Source organism: Bos grunniens, chromosome 26, assembly GCF_055505025.1.
Source record: "Bos grunniens cultivar Pamir isolate PY7600 chromosome 26, Bosgru_T2T1.0, whole genome shotgun sequence".
Lineage (NCBI taxonomy): Eukaryota > Metazoa > Chordata > Mammalia > Artiodactyla > Bovidae > Bos > Bos grunniens.
In genome coordinates, this window is record NC_141190.1 from 16,775,287 (window position 1) to 16,795,396 (window position 20,110).

Here is a 20,110-nt window from a genome sequence, read left to right on the forward strand (position 1 = left end):
ATGCATACATACATGACTACTAAAAAAGTCATAGCTTTGACTACATGGACCTTTGTTGCCAAAGTGGTACCTCTGCTTTTTAGTATGCTGTCTAGTTTGTCACAGCTTTTCTTCTAAGGAGCAAATGTCTTTTAATTTTAAAAGACATTAAAAATTTTCCACTCACCATCTGCAGTGATTTTGGAGCCCAGGAAAGTAAAATCTGTCACTGTTTCCACCTTTCCCCCATCTATTTGCCATGAAGTGATGGGACCCAATGCCATGATCTTAGTCTTTTGAATGTTGAGATTTGGGCCAGCTTTTTCACTCTCCTCTTTCACCCTTATCAAGAGGCTCTTTAGTTTCTTTTCACTTTCTGCCATTAAAGTGGTATCATCTACATATCTGAGGTTGTTGATATTTTTTCCTGGCAATCTTGGGCATATCTTGGGTATATATTGAGAATAAATGAAAATCTTAATTTGAAATGATATATGCACCCCAATATTCTTAGCAGCACTATTTACAATAGTGAATATTTGAAAGCAAGCTAAACGTCAGTCAACATATGAATGAATAAAGAAGATGTAGTATATGCATATAATGGAATATTGCCCAGTCATAAAAATAATGAAATTCTCCCAATTACAGAAACATGGATGGACATTAAATCAGACAAACAAAGACAAATTCTATATGATAACCATTATATGTGAAAACTAAAAAATAATACAAACAAATGTATATGTGCAACAGAAAGAGACCTACAGATATATATACCAAGCTGCTGCTGCTAAGTCACTTCAGTCATGTCTGACTCTGTGCGACCCTATAGACAGCAGCCCACCAGGCTCCCCCATCCCTGGGATTCTCCAGGCAAGAACATTGGAGTGGGTTGCCATTGCCTTCTCCAATGCATGAAAGTGAAAAGTAAAAGTGAAGTCACTCAGTCACATCTGACTCTTAGCAACCCCATGGACTGCAACCTACCAGGCTCCTCCATCCATGGGATTTTCCAGGCAAGAGTACCGGAGTGGGTTGCCATTGCCTTCTCTTCTAAGCTAGTGGTTACCAAAGGAAAGAGACAAGGAGAAAGGTCAATCCAGTGCATGAGGTAAGAGATACAAACTACTATCTATAAAATAGATAAGCAAAAAAATATATTGTATAGCACAGGGAATTATAGCCACTACCCTGTTACAACTTTTAAGGGAGTGTACTCTACAGAATACTAAATCATTATGCTGTACATTTGAAAAATATATTATAAACCAACTATGCTTAAATGTTTGAATAAAAACTTTTTCATATATCCATAAAGAATAGAGAAAGAAAGAAAAAGAACTCATGCAACTCAATTTAAAAAAATACTCAATTTTTAAAATGGGTAGACGTTCTTATATGTGAAATCTAAAAAGAAATTATATGAATGAAATTACTTACAAAACAGAGACTCACAGAGAAGGAACTTATGGTTACCAGGGGAAAGGGATAGTTAGAGAGTTTGGGATGGACATGTACACACTGCTATATTTAAGATAAATAACCAACAAGGACCTACGGTATAACATATGGAACTCTGATCAATGTTTTGTGGCAGCCTGGATGGGAGGGGTATTTAGGGGAGAAGGGATACACGTATATGTATGGCTGAGTCCCATCACTGTTCACCTGAAACTATCAAACATTGTTAATCAGCTATGACCCAATACAAAGTTAAAAGGTTTTTTAAAAAATGGGCAGATGATCTGAAGAGACATTTTTCCAAAGAAAGTTTCCAAATGGCTAAAGTACATCATGAGAAATGCTGGGCTGGAAGAGGCACAAGCTGGAATTAAGATTGCTGGGAGAAATATCAATAATCTCAGATATGAAGATGACACCACCCTTATGGCAGAAAGTGAAGAGGAACTAAAAATCCTCTTGATGAAAGTGAAAGAGGAAAGTGAAAAAGTTGGCTTAAAGCTCAACATTCAGTAAATGAAGATCATGGCATCCGGTCCCATCACTTCATGGCAAATAGATGGGGAAACAGTGGAAACAGTGTCAGACTTTATTTGCGGGGGGGGGCTCCAAAATCACTGCAGATGGTGATTGCAGCCATGAAATTAAAACACACTCCTTGGAAGAAAAGTTATGACCAACCTAGATAGCATATTAAAAAGCAGAGACATTACTTTGCCAGCAAAGGTCCGTCTAGTCAAGGCTAATGGTTTTTCCACTGGTCATGTATGGATGTGAGAGTTGGACTGTGAAGAAAGCTGAGTGCCAAAGAATTGATGTTTTTCAACTGTGGTGCTGGAGAAGACTCTTGCAAGTCCCTTGGATTGCAAGGAGACCCAACCAGTCCATCCTAAAGGAGATCAGTCCTGGGTGTTCATTGAAAGGATGATGCTGAGGCTGAAACTCCAAAAGTTTAGCCACCTCATGTGAAGAGTTGACTCATTGGAAAAGACCCTGATTCTGGGAGGGACTGGGGACAGGAGGAGAAGGGGATGGCAGAGGATGAGATGGCTGGATGGCATCACCGACTTGATGCACATGAGTTTGGGTGAAATCCGGGAGTTAGTGATGGACAGGGAGGCCTGGTGTGCTGCAATTCATGGGGTTGCGAAGAGTCAGACACGACTGAGAGACTGAACTGAAGTGAACTGAACAGGTTTGTAAAAAGATGCTCAACATCCCTAGTCACCAGGGAAATGCAATAAAAAATGACAGATAGGCATCTCCTCATACCTGCTTTAATGTCTATGATAATTACAGAATAATTGTGGTAATCATTCACAATGTATTTATATAGAAAACCATTACATTGCGCCTTAAATGTGTTCTTTTCTGCTTTTTATTCTGGCATTCTTTCTCTTTTCATTTCCATAATTTTACATCATACTTGCTATTTTCATATAATTCCAATGCGTAGATTTAACAGGTTCTTCTTTCTATTGCCTACTTTTTAATCCTCATACTTTTGTGTGCATCTTGCTTTTTATGTCCATTTTTTTTATTTTTCCCTTGATAAAATATTAGTATAAAATACATGCAGTAAAGTGTATTAACCTTAAGTGTACACTTTGGTGAATTTTTACATATGTGTACACCTTCCTAGGAGAGGGCAATGGCACCCCACTCCAGTACTCTTGCCTGGAAAATCCCATGGATTGAGGAGCCTGGTGGGCTGAAGTCCATGGGGTTGCTAAGAGTCAGACACGACTGAGTGACTTCACTTTCACTTTTCACTTTTGTGCATTGGAGAAGGAAATGGCAACCCACTCCAGTGTTTTTGCCTGGAGAATCCCAGGGACGGGGTAGCCTGGTGGGCTGCCATCTATGGGGTCACACAGAGTCGGACACGATTGAAGTGACTTAGCAGCAGCAGCAGCACACCTTCCTAAGCACCATCTACATCAAAATCTAGAACATGGTCCTATACCACAGGAGGTTCTCTCACTTCCTTTTCCAATCTATCTACCCAAGACAATGTCATTATTCTGACTTCTCTCAATGAAGGTTAGTTCTACCTATGCTTCTGCTGGTGCTATGTTGCTTCAGTCATGTCCAAGTCTGTGTGACCCCATAGACGGCAGCCCACCAGGCTCCCCCGTCCCTGGGATTCTCCAGGCAAAAACACTGGAGAGGGTTGCCATTGCCTTCTCCAATGCATGAAAGTGAAAAGTGAAAGTGAAGTCACTCAGTTGTGTCCCTATGGCGACCCCATGGACTGCAGCGTACCAGGCCCCTCTGTCCATGGGATTTTCCAGGCAAGAGTACTGGAGTGGGGTGCCATTGCCTTCTCCATCTACCTATGCTAGAAAAGAACAGAAACAGAATCTTACAGAATATACTTTCTGGTGTCTGGACTCTTTCGTTTAACTTCATCTTAGAGATTCTTCCATGTTTCCACAAGTTGCCGAGGATTGTCTTTTTTTATTGATGGCAGTATCCTATTTCATGAATGTGATGTGATATATTTACCCACTGTTAAGCTAATAGACATTGAGTTGATTCCAGTTTGGAGCTACTATAAAGAAAGCCATTGTGAACATTTTTTTCCATGTGTGATCTTAGATACAGGCTGACATTTTTCAAGGATATACAGCTAACAGTCCTCGGGCTCCAGGACCAGGCAGATGTCTAGCTTTACAACATATGGTTCAACATTTCAAGGTTTTGAAACAGTTTGTCCTCCCACCAAAATGTATGGCAGGTCTAGTAGTACCACTTCCTCATGATACCTGGAATTTTCAGGACTTTTTAAAAATTCTGGTGGGTACATACTAGTAATCCATTGTGATTTTAATTTTTATTTCCCACATAACTAAAAATATTGAGTACCTTTCTTCATATTTATTGACCATATGGATATTCTTTTCTGTGAAGAATTTGTTCAAACATTTTGCCCATCTAAAAAAAGTATCTGAATGGAAGTCTTTCATTTTACTGATGTAATCTCGATGTGAGTCCTTCATTGGATTTATTCAGTGTAAATATTTCTCCCAGACTCTGGCTAGCTTTTTGATGATATTAAATGATATCTTTTGAAGAAGAGGAGTTTAAAATTAACTTAAATAAAGACCAATTTGTTGATCTCTTGTAATTAGTGCTTTTTTGTTCTAATTTTGTTAAAACTTTTTCAAGTGCAAAGTCATAATGACTTTCTCTTATGTTTCACAGCAGAGGCTTTATAGTTCTATTTTTCATACTTATGTCCATGATCCATCTCAAATAAGTGTTTGTAAGCAACTTGTAAGGAACAAGGTGATTTTTTCCCAATATCCATTTCATCTAGCATTAAGATTATTCTTTCCAGCTAAATTAAGTAGCACTATCACATGCTAGTAAAGTAGTGCTCAAAATTCTCCAAGCCAGGCTTCAGCAATATGTAAACCATGAACTTCCTGATGTTCAAGCTGGTTTTAGAAAAGGTAGAGGAACCAGAGATCAAATTGCCAACATCTGCTGGATCATCAAAAAAGAAAGAGAGTTCCAGAAAAACATCTATTTATGCTTTATTGACTATGGCAAAGCCTTTGACTGTGTGGATCACAATAAATTATGGAAAATTCTGAAAGAGATGGGAATACCAGACCACCTGATCTGCCTCTTGAGAAATTTGTATGCAGGTCAGGAAGCAACAGTTAGAACTGGACATGGAACAACAGATTGGTTCCAAATAGGAAAAGGAGTTCGTCAAGGCTGTATATTGTCACCCTGTTTATTTAACTTATATGCAGAGTACCTCATGAGAAACGCTGGACTGGAAGAAACACAAACTGGAATCAAGATTGCCAGGAGAAATATCAATAACCTCAGATATGCAGATGACACCACCCTTATGGCAGAAAGTGAAGAGGAACTCAAAAGCCTCTTGATGAAAGAGAAAATGGAGAGTGAAAAAGTTGGCTTAAAGCTAAACATTCAGAAAACGAAGATCATGGCATCCGGTCCCATCACTTCATGGGAAATAGATGGGGAAACAGTGGAAACAGTGTCAGACTTTATTTTTTTGGGCTCCAAAATCACTGCAGATGGTAACTGCAGCCATGAAATTAAAAGACGCTTACTCCTTGGAAGGAAAGTTATGACCAACCTAGATAGCATATTGAAAAGCAGAGACATTACTTTGCCAACAAAGGTCCGTCTAGTCAAGGCTATGGTTTTTCCTGTGGTCATGTATGGATGTGAGAGTTGGACTGTGAAGAAGGCTGAGCACCAAAGAATTGATGCTTTTGAACTGTGGTGTTCGAGAAGACTCTTGAGAGTGCCTTGGACTGCAAGGAGATCCAACCAGTCCATTGTGAAGGAGATCAGCCCTGGGATTTCTTTGGAAGGAGTGATGCTAAAGCTGAAACTCCAGTACTTTGGCCACCTCATGTGAAGAGTTAACTTATTGGAAAAGACTCTGATGCTGGGAGGGATTGGGGGCAAGAGGAGAAGGGAATGACGGAGGAAGAGATTGCTAGATGGCACCACTGACTCAATGGATGTGAGTCTGAGTGAACTCCGGGAGTTGGTGATGGACAGGGAGGCCTGGCATGCTGCGATTCATGGGGTTGCAAAGAGTCAGACATGACTGAGCGACTGATCTGATCTGATCTGATCACATGGCCATATAGGTGTGAGTCTGTTTCTAAAGTTTCTTCTATTCTAGTGTATTTCAACTTGTTACTCTTGTGCCAATACCATATTGTCCTAATTATTATAGCTTTAAACTAAGTCCTCATATCTGGTGTAAGTCTTCTACCTTTATTCTTCTTTCTTCTTGATTATATTGGCTTCTTTGTATTTCCACACAAATTTTAGATCAATTGATCAATTCAGAAGATCTGATATTTACTGAGAATTCATTGAATCTCTACATTGACAGAACTGACACTTAAACAATATTGATTTTTCTAAATTTACGAACATGGTATAACTCTATATTTGGGTATAATTTCTCCCAGCAATGTTGTGAAATTTGAAGTATTGATGTGTTTCACATTATTCACTAGATTCAGCCCTAGATATGTGCAGGGAGTGGTTGGCTTATTTTATCAATATAATTATTTAATTATTTGATCTTAGTACAAAGCAGTACAATTCATTTTTTCAATTCATTTTTTTATTAACCTCATAGCCAGTTCTCAGGCCGCTCTACTTTGCCATGAGCAGTGTACTTCTATTACATCCTCGGGTGTAACACTCTCAAGATCTAAGGAGGACATGCTTAACAGTTTCCTTTGTTTATTTTTGTTTAGCAGCTCCTTGGAACTCACATAAAGTTTCTATTCTTTGTCATATATGTCCACTAAAGACCACTCAATTAGCTTAGTGCTCATCTAATTATTGGACAGATATTTCCTTAGTAGTTTTAGGAACCAAAACAGCATCTAATATTTGCAAGACACTTTATATATATATATATATGTGTTGGAGCATGCCTTCAACACGCATCCAGACACTTTATAGTTCTGCTGTATCCTTCACTTCCTCCTTGCACAGAACCTCCAGGTTTGCCAGAGGTGAGAGTTTAGGATCTTCTCCAGTCTTTTCAGAACATTTGTAGATTTCTAATGTCTCAGGAGGGTATCCCAGGTGTTGCTAGTGGTAAGAACCTGCCTGACAGTGCAGGAGACATAAGAGATGAGGGTTCAATCCCTCCATCAGAAACATCCCCTGGAGGAGAGCATGGCAATCCAGTCCAGTATTCTTGCCTGGAGAATCCCATAGACAGAGGAGCCTGGCTGGTTATAGTCCTTAGGGTTGCACAGAGTCAGACACAACTGAAGTGACTTAGTACACACACACACGCAGTATCTTGGGAATTCATCAGGTTTCCAAAGCCTTCCATGAATATCTCATTCCTCAACTTTTCCTTTTAAGCTTTTTGGTTAGCGTATTGATTTCTATAGCTTCAGGCATCTACAATATTCAAAAATTGCCCCTGATTGTTTTCAACAAATGTGTCTGTGGAAAGGCTGTTCATACTGGGAAACTTCTGAGATCAATCCTGAATGTAGTCTTCCACAGTGACCACAGGCAGGTTAAATAATAATGATTCTCTGGGAACAGGGTTTTGAAGGAGTTCCAGCTCCACTCACTGCCTCCTACTTGAGGCTGATATATTGTTGATGCTTTTCACCATGATTATACCCTGTAGCTTTTCAAGGCTACCTCAAAGCTGGGAAGATAGAAGGGAATAAGGCAAAACATGACAAACCTCACTGTTATTACTGAGGTTTATCCATTTTCTTGAAGAACTCTGCAAATTGATGCACTTCTTGGCTAATGGTCAAAGATCTGAAAAAGCATATCTGATAAGTTTTACTTGTGCTTTCATTGTTTTATATCAGAGAGAATTATTAGAAGTCATTACTCTATACCACATTTGCTGACATCCTTCAGTCTAAGTTTGAAAGGAAGTAATGAAAAGTGGATACTCTTACTTTTTCAAACTTATGGGGTTCAATATTTCACCAACAATGAAAATAGTTTCTAGGATTTTGGAGACATCTTTTTTTCAGAATTTTTCTCAACTTACAGAGAATGTTTATCATTAAAAAATGTTAACCATTATCAAACTTTTACATTTACAGAGAAAGTCACTTGTTCCCTCAGCTAGGTTTGTGTCTATGCTACACATTGTACATCAAATAATGCAATGATAATCTGGGGCTCGGGGTGACATTAGTTTTCTCCAGCAAAAAGTATGTTCCAGTAAGCAGAAAATGTTTAGGGGTGAATCAATGTAATTTAAGCAATGTTTAAAATTACTTAAAGATGAACTCTAGTCTTATGACTACTCTTCAACCTCAGGTTTATTCTTAAGGCTTGTTTACAGATCTTCATAATCTTCAGGCTTCAGCTGAAGTTGGAACATTTACTTGATCCTTTTTACTTGGCAAGCTCTAGACTCCAGTTTTTTTTTTTTTTCTTTGAGCCCTCAGAACATTTCAATTTTTTTGTTTGTTTCTAAAGCTCCTACACAATATTTTATAGTCAGCCATTCAGACTCTCAGCTCCTGATTTCAAATCAACAATCACTTCAAAGGTAAAATCACATCAAATAACAGGCTTCCTGATATGGATTTCCCAAACCCTCTGCTTTCTTGTCCCCAGAAATCCTCACAACTTTTAACACTCTTCCCTGATGACAAATACATATGTACATAGGCATATGTTTGTGTGTCTGTGATGAGCCAGACAGAGGAAGAAAATACAGACATAAATATAGATGTTATATCAAGAAGTTTCTGGTCATTGCAATTATATATTATTTGTAGATGATAAAATGTCCTACTTGAAAAATCCATGAAAGGAAACTAAAGTTACTAAATCTACCAAAGAATTCTGTTCTCAGCATATAAGTGGGTTTGGTCAAATAGTCTCTATTACAGTCATGACAGAAAAGAGATACATACTTTTTAGGGCATTATTCTTCAGTATTGATGAAAAACAAAAATGCACATACATGTGCAGACACTTCACTGCCAGCAAACTATCTCAAAGAGATAGTACAGGAATAATAAAAGATGTATGCAGGTAGGAGCATTTCTATATTAACAAAAGTTCAAAATAATCTGAATATCCTTGAACACTAAGATAATTTTTAAGATTATTATAGGCATGAAATATGGTATTATGAGATACACTTATTTATATAGATTGTGAAAGTACCTGTTGCTATTACCTGATGTCACCAAGAAGTCAGAGATATATTATAAATAATACATACATACACACATATCCACAGAAACACACATGCATATTTCTCTGTGTGTTCAAATATAACCATAAATACATATTATTTTCCTTCTTTTTTGCTTTAATATGTCTGTATATCAGTAACTGGGTCTATGTGTGGGTCTGTGTCTAATAACTAGGGGAAAAGAGAAAGGACAGCCTTGAAAATAACCAGCAAATGTAATTTTGGTCTCATGTTATTCCCTCTAGCTGGAGCAATCTTCCTCTGCTTTCTTCCTGCATGTGTGTATGTATATATACATATATAAAAACATAAACATCACACATATAATTACACTTTAATGAACATTGAAAAAAACAGAAATTATACATGCCAAACTGTCAAGAGATAATAGCAGTAAGAGATGAGTACATTATATATATATATATTTTTTAACACATGTGATAATTTTCTACTCTAATTTTTTTAAAAATCAAAATATGACATTTATAAGGTACCTTTTCACTGTAGATAAGATACAGTTTAAGATCTCAGGATAGAATTACAAAAAACATTTTATTGAAGACAAAACAGTGAGCTGTAGTTCATGAAGCAAAACTTGAACTGAATCTTAAAGAAAATCAGAAGAGACAGGGCTCAGGAAAGTCACTCCTGACTTTGAGGGAGAGGTGGACCATAGCTAACAGCAAGGGCACAGGGCATCAGCTTGTGTAGACAGAGCTGGAGAGGCTCATCTGCGATCCGGCAGCAGCCCTTTCTTCAGACTGGAATGAAACAGACCTCGTAGAAGTGTGGTATAGATCCCACTCCTTTCAGAAGTGGTGTAGTATCAATGTTCTTCGGATCAACCAGAGGTTTCAAGGTAAATTTCTGTAAAATGCTGACCAGGAGTAAAAACAGCTCCATGCGGGCCAGGCCTTCTCCAACACAAACTCTTTTTCCTAGAAATGAGACATAAATGAAATATCCATATAATTCTCATTTGACCTAGTGCACAGGGAGGTGTAGATAAATATGAAATGAAAGAATAGAGTAAATAAATAGATAAACTAAGGAAAGACCAAATAACCAATGGCTTCTCCTATTTACACCAAAATCTGGTCTGCTTCATTCCCTCAGAACATATTTCTGTGTACATTCTATTTAATATATTTTTTTTAATCCCTTCTGTACACCCATGTGGGAATTGCTTTCCTGAGGGTGGCCAGTGACATTTTTCTACACTCACACACACAGAGAGATATACACAAACACACAGACATATACACACAAACAGACGTATATACACACACTTACTCATCCCAATCGGCATGAGACACACTATATGTTCTCCATCTACCTCCAACCCAAGTCTCAACAACAGGTTTATTTCTCCTCATCTGATTTCTAAAAATAATCTTGACCTTGCCATGTCCCTGTTTTAACACTATTTTAAGAGTTTACCACTATCAGCTATAAAAAGAAATGTGACAAACTAGACAAAAGTATGACTACATGTTCACCAATCCTGGACACATAAGCTATTTCAAGTGTTAGGAATTTCCAGTCATTCCTCCAACTGAAATACTCGTCTCCTCAACTCTGCCAGCTGAGATTCTCTACATCCTTCTAGATCCACTGCATCTGTCATTTACTCTATACAAACTTCTTTGATCTATTCAGGTAGATATAATTTACTCCCTCATTGGTATTCCACAAGACTTATTAGGGCTTCTAATACAGAATATTTCACATGAAATTATAATTATTCCTCTGTCCCACACACTGGAATATAAGCTCAGAAGGTAAAGCCTTAGATCTTGTAATGGTAGCACAGTGTCAGGACAAGAGCAATCCCACAAACCCTGTAAATTGAGCAGAAATCTCGAGCAGGCTCATTATGCAACAATGGACCCAAAATTCAGGAAGAATATAAGATTAGCATTGTCTGTCCATGCGGTCACCTCTGGGCACTGTTCATAGTCTGGGGGTGTTTCTCCATCTTCCCAGATCCATTCTGTTTGTTTTTCTTTTGCACCTACTCTGTGTTTAGGAAGTTGATTTCTTTGGAACGCACAACCCCAATAGTTAGTTACCTTCTTTACTGTGAGTAAACTCAGAGGATTAAACATTGAGAAGGTTAGAGTATGCCCTCCCTCAGTCCCAGCCTGTCAGGCCACAGTTTCAGCCGTGGCTATATTCTCCAACCTACAGACCCATCTCCTGCTGAGGCAGCCATTCTCTTTGCTAAAAGTGTGCTTGAGTTTCAGCAACACCCTCCTTCTCCTGACTCTTCGACACAGGATGGTAACATCGTCCTGCTGATGCTCATCCCTGAGTACTTGACCACTCCTTGCCATGTCCCTTAATCGTGTCCACACCTCTGAAAACAGTCTCTTCATTAAACTGTCTAAAGTATCCTACCTCTTTCTTTCAAGGACCCTGACAAATTAAAGGAAGATACTAAATATAAAATGTTTCTTCCTGCAAGAAAACTTCCTTTATCTTCCAACTACTCTGCCCTCTGCTGTGTCCCTCAAAACGCAAGATTCAGGAGCTTCTCTCTCTGGGTGCCCACTGAAAGAGTGGAAACACTCTGAAGAGTATTTTCTCTCTGGAGTATCCTTGCCTTTAACCTGCATTTCTCTTTCTTAGAGGAAGGATGCATCTGTTACTCACACTTGTATCTCTGGACCTGAGTGAGCATGAGTCTACTACATATAAGGTATGCAGACTACATTGAGTGAATTGACTTCATTGAGTGAATTGACTTCTTAGGGCAGAGGAGAAAAGCCGCAGTGTCTAGAAACCTAGATATCTAGGAGGAGCTCTTAGGAGACTCAGCAGTGGGTAAGACAGCAGAAGTCAGGAAATACAGTCTCCAATCCAATGAAAAATTATCTGCACTTTGGGAGTAGTGCCTCTGGCCTCATGCAAATGACAGTTTGTCCAGCCCAGACTAGCCTCCATGCAAAGCCCTTCCTTCTCTCATTTTACCACTGATGTACAGACAAAAATGAAGCATGCTTGCCTGCTGAAAAAGCCATGAAGTAGTCACTCTTCTTAAAGTTACCACTTTTATCCAGGAAGTGACCAGGATCAAACTGCTCTGGGTTGGGAAACTCCTTGCCATCGTGCAGGATAGAAGTCTGAGATGTTAATATGCTTGTGCCCTGAGATAAAGAGAAACAGATTAATTGGATTATAAAAATGGTCATGGAGCTTGAAAAAAAAAATACCTTGTCTAATCCTTTCCTTTTGTAGATGAGATGACTGAAGCACACATACAAAAAAAAAAATTTATTCTTTCCATGTCAGAGAACAAGTTAATGACCAAGCCTGTGCTGTGCTTAGACACTCAAGTCATGTCTGACTCTTTGCAACCCCATGGACTGTAGCCCACCAGGCTCCTCTGTCCATGGGGATTCTCCAGGCAAGAATACTGGAGTGCCATGCCCTCCTCCAGGGGACCTTTCCAACCCAGGGGTCAAACCTAGGTCTCCCTCATTGCAGGCAGATTCTTTACTGTCTGAGCCACCAGGGAAGCCCAGTGACCAAGCCTAACAGATCTTAAATCCTACAACGCCAGTTCAGGGCACTGTTAAAACCTGACTCCAAGACAATCGTCTTCAGCTTGTAGTCTACCTACTGCACTTGCTTTCCAGTAAATTAAAGGAGCTGCGTTTTTCTTGACAAAAAACGTTAAACGTGCTGATGTCACTGAAAATCTAGTTCTTTCTCTTTGGAATCAAATATGACATCTTCTTCAAAACTACATGAGTGGCCATATTTTTGAAAACTATTTTCTTCTCCTACTAAGATGAGTAACTAGTAAGCATACCCTCCTCCTCCTATGTTTTTTTGATGTATTTGTTGAATATTCTTCTTGAAGTAGGGTGGCATTTCTGGTTTCTTGTAAGGTTTTCCTAAACTCAGAGATACCATGTAACATAACAATTTAGAGTTTAGTTTTTAGAATCAGTTGAACATTTTTCTCTACTAAATTAATCTCTGTGACTATAGGAAAGTTTTTTGCCTTTTTTTTTTTTAACATTTGCATGCTTCGTTTTCATCACAAGTGAAATATAAACAGGGAATTCCCTGGTGGCTAGGGTTCAATCTATCCCTGGTGGGAGAACTAAGATCCCACAAGTGGCTAAGCACGCCAAAAAAAAAAAACTAAACTAAAAACAAGCAAACAAACAAAAAAAATAAACAATTATTTTATTATGTAATGAGATAATATAAGAAATACTTTTTAAACAGAGGTTATTACCACAAGCTAAAACACTCAATAAATAGAAATTTTGCTGCTATTATGATAACAATAATTTTATTCACAATATCTTGGGATCACAATAATACAGAGACAAAATTTAAATTCGGATTCATCTGAATGCCTTCTGGTATACTGTATAGCCTTTCCAAATACATGATATAGTTCTCACTCCAAAACATCATGAATTGAAAGACAATCATTTCCAAGTGTGCAAATAAATAAAAGAATCAAGATTGCCTGGAGAAATATCAAAAACCTCAGATATGCAGATGACACCACCCTTCTGGCAGAAAATGAAGAGGAACTAAAGAGCCTCTTGATGAAAGTGAAAGGTGAAAAAAACTGACATAAAACTCAACATTTAAAAAACTAACATCAGGGCATCCAGTTCGATCACTTCATGGCAAATAGATGGGAAAACAATGGAAACAGTGACAGACTTTGTTTTCTTGGGCTCCAAAATCACTGCAGATGGTGACTGCAGCCATGAAATTAAGATGCTTAGCCCTTGGAAGAAGAGCTATGATCAACCTAAACAACACATTAAAAAGCAGAGACATTGCTGACAAAGGTCCATCTAGTTCAAGCTATGGTTTTTCCAGTAGTCAAGTATAGAGTTGGACCATAACGAACGTTGAGCACCGAAGAATTGATGCTCTTGAACTGTGGTTTTGGAGAAGACTCTTGAGAGTCCCTTATAATGCAAGGAGGTCAAACCAGTCAATTCTGAAGGAAATCAGTCCTGAAAGTTCATTGGAAGGACAGATGTTGAAGCTCCAATACTTTGACCACCTGATGCAAAGAACTGACTCATTCGAAAAGACCCTGATGCTGGGAAAATTGAAGGTAGTAGGAGAAGGGGATGACAGAGGGTGAGATGGTTGGATGGCATCACCGACTCCATGGACATGAGTTTGAGCAAGCTCTAGGAGATGGTGATGGACAGGGAGGGCTGGCGTGCTACATTCCATGGGGTCGCAAAGAGTTGGTCATGAATGAGTAACTGAACTGATTGGAATAAAGGGGAAACTGAAGTTTCAGTCTTTCCTAAACCTCTTCCTTATGACACAGCAACTCCTGTGATTCATTTTCTGACCTGGGTGGGCTTAGAGATATGCCCTGCGCATGAAGTACAGGAAGATAGTATGGCCACAGTACAAAGGCTTTCATATAAAGCTAATTAATGACAAAAAAATTTATCCTGGATAATGGGACCATCTGTTGCAGTTTAGTCACTGAGTTGTGTCTGACTCTTTGTGACCTCAAGGACTGCAGCCTGCCAAGCCACTCTGTCCATGAGATTCCCCAGGCAAGAATACTGGAGTGGGTTGCCATTTCCTTCTCCAGGGGATCTTCCCAACTGAGGAAGATGGGACCGTATACTTCAAGGTATAACAGAGTAACTGCTTTTGAGTTGCCCTTACAAACCTGAAATATATATAAAAACAGACAGGAGGACTTCCCTGGTGATCCAGTGGTAAAGAATCTGCCTGCCACAGGACATGGGTTTGATCCCTGATCCGAGAACATCCCACATGCCTCGGGGCAACAAAGTCCATGCACTGCAACTACTGAGCCCACATGCTCTACAGCCTGCATGATGCAAGAAGACAATCATTGCCATGAGAAGCCCAGGCACTGCACTAGAGACTAGCCTCTGCTCATCACAGCTAGAGAAACCCACAAGCAGCAATGAAGACCCAGTGCAGCCAAATTAAATAATACTTTCTGAAATCCTCAGGGGGAAAAACACGAAGTAACAGCTTTCCAGCATTGAACAAGAAGCAATCCAGGATTGTGATTCTTTAATAAAGAGGAATTAGGTAGGCCCTATATTCACTCCTAATATACTTCTGAAAACACTTTCCTCCTAGAGTGCAGGGAGGTGGCAGCCGAGCAAAGTGGGACCCTTTCTGAGCTAAGGAGACAGAGATCAAAACCTGATGCCTGCAACTCATGAGGAAGGACACAAGTCAGGAAGAATCTATAAACAGGGAAGATCTCAAAAGTATACAAGACTATTCTCTGTACATTCATGTCTGTGGGTTGGGCAGCTTCAGGACCCCAATTAGAGTATGATTCCTGGGGAGGTGAGAATTAAAAGTGGATACCAGATGCTGTACAGTGATAGAGAAGTTGAGGTTCCAACCCAGTGAGAGTGGAAAGAACTTTCCTGTCAACTCAGATTTACTGTTATGATTGATCCCCCAAATTCTAAGTTGTTGGATTAATGAACCCACCCTGGACTAAGGGTCATGCCCTAAGATTAAATCAAAAAGTGAAATTAAATCACAATGACAAACAATTATAGTAAGCTTAAGACACTAAAGGACATCTGTCAGTAACTTAGCTGCTTATCAAAATAAAATTCAGTGCCCTTAAAGAAAGGGTAATCCAGATTCCCCATAAGACATCATTCAAAACATTCACTATACAACAGAAAATTAAAAATAAATGTGAAATGAAGTAAATGTGACCCAAATTTGAAGGAAAAAGAGCCAATAGAATCCATATTAGAACCCATATTAGAACCGATATTATCCTAGATATTAGAATTATCTAAGAACTACACAAGTACTACAAACCATCCATCATAAGTATATCTAAGTTCTTAAAGGAATAATTAATAACAAAAAAAGAATAAATGAGAAATCTCAACAGAGATTCAAAACAGTAAAAATAGGAATTCAAGAAATGAAATTTTTACTGGATTGAATTAAAAACATTAGAGACTGCAAAAGAAAAGGTTAGTGAATTTAGAGACATACCAACAGAGTAACGGCTGAGAAGCCCCTATTGGAAGAACTTTCCAACACACAGTAATTATAAACTGTGAAATACACACAAACACACACATTCTGCAAGGCAGCCAAAAGCATGAAGTGTAGAAAACACTTGAGAAGACAAAAAGATACTGGGTGAGTTTTCCATTTTAATGATGTTATCATGAGGACAGGTCTCAGACAACAAAATATTGAGTGACTAAAACATGGCCATAAGCCAAGTCTCACTGCTTTAAAGAATCAATGACAATATTCAGCTGTACCCACTGCACAGAAACAAACAAACAAACAAACAAAAAAAACAGGGCTGGGGGTGGGGGGGCGGTGGATAATTCCATAAAAGAAAGAGCCAGAGAAGAGGACCCTTAAATTCCCTATATGAAATATCCCAAATCTCTGAAAATCCTATAAGCCCTGAATTACATGTGGAATAAATTCCAGATAACTACCCTAAAGTTAAAAAAAAAACTAAATTTAAAACTCAGAATTTTGAGTTGAGAACAGCATAGTTAATGACCTGCTAAAACAAGCAAATGAACAAAGCTTCATGTTCCTCAAAGGACATAAATGAATCACGAGTCCCTATGATATATCATTAAAAATATGTAGACAAAAAATCCAAAATAATTAGACACACATACATACACACACACACACACCAAGAAAATGTGACCCATACACAAGAGAAACAGAAGAACAACAGTAACACTAAAATAACAATAGTGATAATGGAATAAACAAGAATTTTGAATCACAATCAAATTTTGAATTTATAATCATAGCTATTATAGTCAAGGAAATGAAAAAATGTCTCAACATTAAGTAAAATGTTAATGAATGAATGATCAAAATATAAATTGTAAAGAGAACCCAAATGGAAATTCCAAAACTAAAATTTATGGTTGATTGTATTAATTATTAAATAGACTTTACAATAGTTTGAAAGAAAAAGTTGGTGAAATAGAAGATAAACCAATAAAACTTTTTTCAGTCTGTAGAAAAGGAAAAAATTGAAAACAAATAAGCAACCAGAACCTAAGGAACCTTTTCAACAACACAATAAGGTGATTGGAGTACCAAAAAAAAAAAAGAAAGAAAGAAAATAATTGAGAGAGGATGGGCCAAAAAAATTGAGAAAATAATGAAGAAAATGTAGACATCTACAATGTAGACTAAGCAACTTCACTTTCACTTTTCACTTTCATGCATTGGAGAAGGAAATGGCAACCCACTCCAGTGTTCTTGCCTGGAGAATCCCAGGGACGGGTGAGCCTGGTGGGCTGCCGTCTATGGGGTCACACAGAGTCGGACACGACTGAAGTGACTTAGCAGCAGCAGCAGCACAATGTAGACAAATAGAATAAATAAAAACAAAACCAGACTTAAACATAAATATATTGTGGTTAAAATATAGTCAAATACACAGAGAAAACTTGAAGGCAGTCGAAGAAAAATGGCCCATTACCTACACAAGAACAAGAATTCAAATGACTGCTGAATACTCATCAATAAAATGGAAATCAGAAAATAGTAAAATGAAATATTTAAAGTGCTAAAGGGAAAAACTTATACCCAGTTAACATAGTAATCTATATCCAGATATCCACCTGTTGTAAACAAAGTTTTATTGGAATATTTCCCTGCCTATTTCTTAAAGTATTAACTATGGCTGCCTTTATTCTACAATGGCAGATTAAGACTACATGGTCCACAAAATCTGTATCACTACGTGGCCTCTTAAAGAGATGTTTGCCTGTTTCAAGCAAAAATTATAACACTGATGGTAGCTTTATAATATACATAGATATTATACATGTGATTGCCATTTCCTTCTCCAATGCATGAAAGTGAAAAATGAAAAGTGAAGTCGCTCAGAAGTGTCTGACCCTCAGCGACCCCAGGACTGCAGCCTTCCAGGCTCCTCCATCCATGGGATTTCCCAGGCAAGAGTACTGGAGTGGGGTCCCATTGCCTTCTCTGATAAAGGAAGAGGAACAGGTTAAATAGTCATATATGATTGCAATGTTCTTGTATTTTTTAAATTTAATAGTTTAATTTTAAGAAGACTGTAAAAATTTAAGAACACATATTGTAATCTCAAGAGAAATCATTTAAAAAATAGTTCAATGACAATAGATATTTATACTCCTGGAAAAAATCTACTAATCCATAGAAAGGCAGGAAATGAGCAGCAGAGAGATATAAAAAAGAGGGACAAACAAAAAAAAAAAACAATTATTTAAAAGTACAGTTATTCCCAAGAGAAGACAGTAAAGGAGGAAGAGTAGAATTATGAACTTGGTGGATAAGCAGAACACAAATGATGAATTTTCAAATATAAACCCACCATATCAGTAATTATATTGAATTGCAATAAACTAAACATTCCAATTGAAAAAGCAGAATGCACTTAATAGATCTATAAGGACAATACATCCAAAAGCAATAGAACATGTTCTCCCCAAACACACATGAAACATTATCTAGAATAGATCATATGTTATGGCCAAAACAAGTATTAAGAAGTTTTAGAAGACTGAAATCATATCAAGTATATTTCCAAACAAAATGTTATAAATTGAGAACTCAATTATAAGAAAACTGGAAAATACACAGACATGTGGATATTAAAAAGTTTTAGAAGACTGAAATCATATCAAGTATATTTCCAAACAAAATGTTATAAATTGAGAACTCAATTATAAGAAAACTGGAAAATACACAGACATGTGGATATTAAACAATATGCTACTGAACAATCAAAGGATCACAGAATAAATCAAAAGAGAACCAAAAAGTACCTTGAGACAAAAAAAAAAAAAGTAAACATGGCATACCAAAACTCGTGATGTCAGGAAAAGCAGTTCTAAGAGAAAAGTTCAGTGATAAATGCCTACATCAAGAAAAGAGAATGATATCAAACAAGCAACCTAACTTGACACCTTAAAGAGCTAGAAAAAGAAGAAAAAACAAAGCTCAAAGTCAGCAGAAGGAAGGAAATAGAAATCATAAAGTAAATAAAAGAAACAGAGACCAATAAGAAAAACAAAACAAACAAACAAAAAAAAAACCAATGAGACTAAGAGCTGGCTTTTTAAAGCCATAAACAAAACTGAAAAATCTTTACCTAGACTTACCAAGAAAAGAAGAAATAAGACTAAAATAAGCAGAAATAAAACAGGAAACATTACAACTGATACTGGACAAATACATACAATCATAACAAACTATTAATATAATGAACCATACCGGAACAAATTGGAGAACTTAGAAAAAATAGATTCTTAGAAACCTACAACCTATCAGGAAAGAATCATGAAGAATTAGAAATCTGAATACATGAATCATGAGTAAGGAGATTGAACTGGCAATCCCAAAACACACAATACACTCCCAAAACACAAAGTACAGGGCCAGACAGTTTCACTGATTAATACTAACAAATATATAATGAGAAATGAATACCAATTCTCAAACTCTTCCAAAAAATACAAGAGGAAAGGCCACTTGCAAACTAACTTTGAAAAGCCAACATTACCCTTCTATTATAACCAAAAAGAATATTACGTGAAATGAAAATTATAGGCCAATATCCTTGATATCTGGTCCCATCACTGCATGGCTAAAAGAAGGGGGAAAAGTGGAAACAGTGACAGATTTTGTTTTCTTGGGCTCCAAAGTAACTCACTGCAGACAGTGACCACAGCCATGAAATTAAAAAACGCTTGCTCCTTGGAAGAAAAGCTACGATAAACCTAGGCAGCATATTAAAGAGCAGAGACATCACGTTGTCAACAAAGGTCCGTACAGTCAAAGCTATGGTTTTTCCAGTTAATTATGTATGGATGTGAGAGTTGGACCATAAAGAAGGCTGAGTGCCAAAAAATTGATGCCTCCAAATTGTGC

At 37.7% G+C, this 20,110-nt stretch overlaps 1 protein-coding gene across 1 annotated transcript in view; it reads right to left on the reverse strand.

Moving 5' to 3' along the window:
• Positions 1-9,699: 9,699 nt before the first annotated feature.
• Positions 9,700-20,110, reverse strand: part of LOC147344095 (cytochrome P450 2C21-like) — a 56,943-nt gene continuing 46,532 nt past the window's right edge. The window contains exons 8-9 of the mRNA XM_086378802.1: positions 12,174-12,315; positions 9,700-10,104 (exon numbers count right to left, since the gene is read on the reverse strand). Of these exons, the coding sequence (XP_086234928.1) occupies positions 9,923-10,104; positions 12,174-12,315 (324 nt within the window). The 3' untranslated portion in view covers positions 9,700-9,922. The remainder of the gene's footprint in view (positions 10,105-12,173; positions 12,316-20,110) is intronic.